At 41.5% G+C, this 5,732-nt stretch overlaps 1 protein-coding gene across 1 annotated transcript; it reads left to right on the forward strand.

Annotated features, from left to right (window-relative positions):
• The first annotated feature begins 464 nt into the window (after positions 1-464).
• On the forward strand, positions 465-1,755 carry LOC115379953 (trace amine-associated receptor 13c-like). The gene is made up of 2 exons (XM_030080938.1): positions 465-637; positions 936-1,755. Exons 1-2 carry the CDS (start codon positions 465-467, stop codon positions 1,753-1,755), a joined length of 993 nt encoding a protein of 330 aa, XP_029936798.1.
• The last annotated feature ends 3,977 nt before the right edge of the window (positions 1,756-5,732 follow it).

A 5,732-nucleotide genomic window follows, 5' to 3' on the forward strand; every position in this document is an offset into this window, starting at 1 on the left:
AAGAAGTTGAATGTGCGTGAATCTCTGAGCAAAGGGACTCCAAACTAGAGGAAGATTCTCCTGGAAATGGGCATTTCAAGAGGCTGGTTCTTTCAATAGGATGCCAATTTGAGGGGCTATGTTGTTTACTGGAGGGTTGTTTGTTTTATATCTAGCACAGATACATCATCACCATTCACTTTGAAAATTTCACACTACACCAACACACACACCTCTACACAACACTTTTAACAAGATGTCAATTACTTTATCTCTGTGTGGTGACCCAGTGCTTGCAAGTAGGCGAAATGTCACCACACATGGGAAGAGAGGAGGGACATCTGTCCTACAGAGAAACACAGCAAGAGCAGGGGACAGGAAGAGAAAAGAGGGGAGGGAGATAAATTATAAATGAGCTGTGTGACAGAGTTTTGTTCAGAGAGCTGTCACACCTCAGCAGCTTCTCCTCTCCTCTCTCTCTGATGATGGAGACCCTGGAAGGAGCTGAACTCTGCTTTCCACACCTCCTCAACGCCTCTTGCAGGAAGAAAGTCCGTCCTCATTCTGACGCCACGACCATCTACATCCTGCTGTCCTCCATCTCTGTGCTCACTGTGGCTCTCAACCTGCTGGTCATCATCTCCATCTCCCACTACAGGCAGAGAAAAACTAAAACTAAAAAGATAGAGCATATTAACTGTCATAAGTTAAATTTACAAGAGGTGACTTTCGTGTTGTAAATAAATGTCACATTTAGGTTTTTGATGACAAAATTCAGGAATTTGATTTTTTTTTTTTTTTTTTATGAATGAAGATCTACTTCAGCTACACCTTTCATTAAAAATACTATTACTAATAGATATTACATACTACATAGGACTGTTTCTCTATTATTGTCACTTTAATCTACATCTGAGACTGCCACTACTAGTACTGATGACATTGTCCCACTCCAGGCAGCTGCACACCACCACCAACCTCCTCCTCCTCTCTCTGGCTGTCTCAGACCTCCTCGTGGGCCTCCTGATGATGCCGGTTGAACTCCTCCATACAGAGTCCTGTTGGTTTCTGGGTGACTTCATGTGTGGTCTTTTTACCTGTGCTTCATTTATTGTTACCTCTGCCTCAGTAGGAAACATGGTGCTCATATCAGTCGACCGCTATGTGGCTATTTGTGACCCTCTGTGTTACCCCACCAAAGTCACTCTGAGGAGAGTTCAAATCTGTGTTTGTCTGTGTTGGACCTGCTCTGTTTTATACAACTGTTTGATACTGCAGGATTTCCTGAGACAAACAAACAGGTATAATTCCTGCTACGGAGAGTGTGTGGTTGTCATCAGTTACATTGCAGGAGCTGTTGACCTTGTTTTGACATTTTTCAGTCCCATTACTGTGATCATAGTTCTGTATATGAGAGTGTTTGTGGTGGCTGTGTCTCAGGCTCGTGCCATGAGATCCCACATTGTGTCTGTCACTCTGCAGCCTTCAGGGACTGGAACTGCTAAGAAATCTGAGCTGAAAGCAGCCAGGACGCTCGGTGTTGTTGTAGTTGTGTTTCTTGTTTGTTTCTGTCCATATTACTACCCCTCTCTTGCAGGCCAGGACACCTCAAGCAATGCTTGGCATTTGATCTTTGGAATCTGGCTGCTTTATTTTAACTCGTGTCTAAACCCTGTCATCTATGCATTTTTCTATCCCTGGTTTAGAAAATCTATTAAACTGATAGTTACACTTCAGATCCTGCAGCCTGACTCCTGTGGGACCAACATACTGTAGTGAGGCTGTGCAGCGACTGACTGAGGAATCTACAGTTCAGGGATGTGATGCAACAATGATGAGGAAATCTCTCTTGTCATTTGTCTGATTTAAAGAAAAGAACGAAAGATAAAGATTTGGTAGCCGTTTTCTTGACAAATAATGAAAAAGTGAACCTCAAAATGAAAATAATGATTATGTACTTTAAAAAAATCACTGACTTTTAGTTGAGAATCAATTTGACATATTAATCTTTTCACATCAGTATTGATTTTTATCTTTCTTGTCTTACAAAAGCTTTTTTTTTTTATTGTTTGTCATACATGCGCACAAGAATAAAATCAGATAACAGTTGTGTAATTAATAATTAACAGTCTGTGTTTCTCTCCGCTGTTTGTATGAGTGAGTTTTACATCTAGATTAGGGATGCAAATTATTGATTAATTCATTAATCGATAGTTGATTCACCTTATTGATCGATTATCGATTAATTGATAAGCAGCAGTTTCCCAGAGAAGTTGAATTTCCCTCAGAATTTTCCCTCTCTATTCATTTTCCTCTCTAACATTTCTTCCTCATGTAACGTGCTTCTACGCAGGTAGTTATGATTGTTCTAGAGGGGATATTACACCCTGGCTCGATGTAGTTTATCACCTCTCGAAATCCCTCGTCGTCAACAATGTTGATTGGCAGCATGTCTTTTGTAACCATGTTGCATATTCTTTGGGTAATGTCCTCCGCTTTCCCGGCATCACATACCCTCTGTCCCAACACTGCAGTGACTGCAGGCTGTGAAACTGATCCACTCGCTGCTTGCAGCATGGCTGAATGTGAGGTATTTAGGTGGTAATTCAGCAGAATTACTGTGGAGTTGCTGTACTTTAAAGTATAACCACATATCGAGCATTTGGCGTCTTTGTCATCATTTATCAACTTAAGATGGTCCCACACTACACTCCGTTTTGACCTCTTCATGTTTGTTTAATTCTCTTGTGTGCATCCCAATAGGTCCGGCGTCAGCATTCAGTACAAAGGCGCCCCTGCATGGACTGGTGGGGCACTACTACCCCCGTTCAAATGGACTGTGGAATGTTCAATTAATGCAATCAATTTAATTAAATAGAGTAAATTCGAATCGATAATTAATTGATTATCGATTAATTGTTTGCATCCCTAATCTAGATTATAAAATACAAAGACCTCCCACTGTTCGGGATTAGTCATTGATGTTTAGCCTTTTGTTTTGACCTTTGGTCTTACCACAGGCAACAGGGGGGAGGCAATGAAAAGATTATAATATATCTATATATCTATATTTATATCTATATCTATATATCTATATCTACATATCTATATCTATCTATCTATCTATCTATCTATCTATATATATATATGTGTGTGTGTGTGTGTGTGTGTGTGTGTGTGTGTGTGTGTGTGTGTGTCTATAGACACACACACACACACACACACACACACACACACACACACACACATATATATATATATACACTATATTACCAAAAGTATTCGCTCACCCATTCAAATGATCAGAATCAGGTGTCCTAATCACTTGGCCTGGCCACAGGTGTATAAAATCAAGCACTCAGGCATGCAGACTGTGAAACAAGACATTTGTGAAAGAATGGGCCGCTCTCAGGAGCTCAGTGAATTCCAGCGTGGAACTGTCATAGGATGCCACCTGTGCAACAAATCCAGTCGTGAAATTTCCTCGCTCCTAAATATTCCACAGTCAACTGTCAGCTCTATTATAACAAAATGGAAGCGTTTGGGAACAACAGCAACTCAGCCACGAAGTGGTAGGCCACGTAAAGTGACGGAGAGGGGTCAGCGGATGCTGAAGCGCATAGTGCAAAGAGGTCGCCGACTTTCTGCAGTCAATTGCTACAGAGCTACAAACGTCATGTGACCTTCAGATTAGCCCAAGTACAGTACGCAGAGAGCTTCATGGAATGGGTTTCCATGGCCGAGCAGCTGCAGCCAAGCCACACATCACCAAGTGCAATGCAAAGCGTCGGATGCAATGGTGTAAAGCACGCCGCCACTGGCCTCTAGAGCAGTGGAGACGCGTTCTCTGGAGTGATGAATCACGCTTTTCCATCTGGCAATCTGATGGACGAGTCTGGGTTTGGAGGTTGCCAGGAGAACGGTACATTTCAGACTGCATTGTGCCGACTGTGAAATTTGGTGGAGGAGGAATTATGGTGTGGGGTTGTTTTTCAGGAGCTGGGCTTGGCCCCTTAGTTCCAGTGAAAGGAACTTTGAATGCTTCAGGATACCAAAACATTTTGGACAATTCCATGCTCCCAACCTTGTGGGTACAGTTTGGAGCGGGCCCCTTCCTCTTCCAACATGACTGTGCACCATTGCACAAAGCAAGGTCCATAAAGACATGGATGACAGAGTCTGGTGTGGATGAACTTGACTGGCCTGCACAGAGTCCTGACCTGAACCCGATAGAACACCTTTGGGATGAATTAGAGCGGAGACTGAGAGCCAGGCCTTCTCGACCAACATCAGTGTGTGACCTCACCAATGCACTTTTGGAAGAATGGTCAAAAATTCCTATAAACACTCTCCTCAACCTTGTGGACAGTCTTCCCAGAAGAGTTGAAGCTGTAATAGCTGCAAAAGGTGGACCGACATCATATTGAACTCTATGGGTTAGGAATGGGATGGCACTTCAGTTCATAGTATGAGTAAAGGCAGGTGAGCGAATACTTTTGGTAATATAGTGTATATACAGTACAGCCCAAAGGTTTGGACATACCTTCTCATTCAATGCGTTTTCTTTATTTTCATGACTATTTACATTGTAGATTCTAACTGAAGGAATCAAAACTATGAATGAACACATGTGGAGTTATGTACTTAACAAAAAAAGGTGAAATAACTGAAAACATGTTTTATATTCTAGTTTCTTCAAAATAGCCACCCTTTGCTCTGATTACTGCTTTGCACACTCTTGGCATTCTCTCGATGAGCTTCAAGAGGTAGTCACCTGAAATGGTTTTCCAACAGTCTTGAAGGAGTTCCCAGAGGTGTTTAGCACTTGTTGGCCCCTTTGCCTTCACTCTGCGGTCCAGCTCACCCCAAACCATCTCGATTGGGTTCAGGTCCGGTGACTGTGGAGGCCACAGTCTCATATACAGAGTAATTCTGTACATGAGAGTGTTTGTGGTGGCTGTGTCTCAGGCTCGTGCCATGAGATCCCACATTGTGTCTGTCACTCTGCAGCTTTTAGGGACTGGAACTGCTAAGAAATCTGAGCTGAAAGCAGCCAGGACTCTCGGTGTTGTTGTAGTTGTGTTTCTTGTTTGTTTCTGTCCATATTACTACCCCTCCTTTGCAGGCCCGGACAGTGAAAACAGTGCTTGGCATTTGATCTTTGGAATCTGTTTGCTTTATTTTAATTCGTGTCTAAACCCTGTCATCTATGCCTTTTTCTACCCCTGGTTTAGAAAATCTATTAAACTGATAGTTACACTTCAGATCCTGCAGCCTGGCTCCCGTGGGACCAACATACTGTAGTGAGGCTGTGCAGCGACTGACTGAGGAATCTACAGTTCAGCGATGTGATGCAACAATGATGAGGAAATCTCTCTTGTCATTTGTCTGATGAATTAAAAAATAAATAAATACATAAATAAATAAATAAACAAAAGATTTGGTGGCTGTTTTCTTGACAATTATAAAAAAGTGAACCTCAAAATAAAAATAATGATGATTTACATTAAAAAATCACTCACTTTTAGTTGAGAATCAATTTGATGTATTAATCTCTTCACATCAACATTGATTTTGATCTCTCTTGTGTCTTGTCAAAAACTTTTGTTAATGCTTGTCATACATGGACACAAGAATAAAATCAGATAACAGTTGTGTAATTAATAATTAACAGTCTGTGTTTCTATCCGCTGTTTGTATGAGTGAGTTTTACATCTGGATTATAACATTTTTTGAAGTGAGGTTATTTGAGG

This window comes from Myripristis murdjan, chromosome 21 (assembly GCF_902150065.1).
Source record: "Myripristis murdjan chromosome 21, fMyrMur1.1, whole genome shotgun sequence".
NCBI classification, from domain to species: domain Eukaryota; kingdom Metazoa; phylum Chordata; class Actinopteri; order Holocentriformes; family Holocentridae; genus Myripristis; species Myripristis murdjan.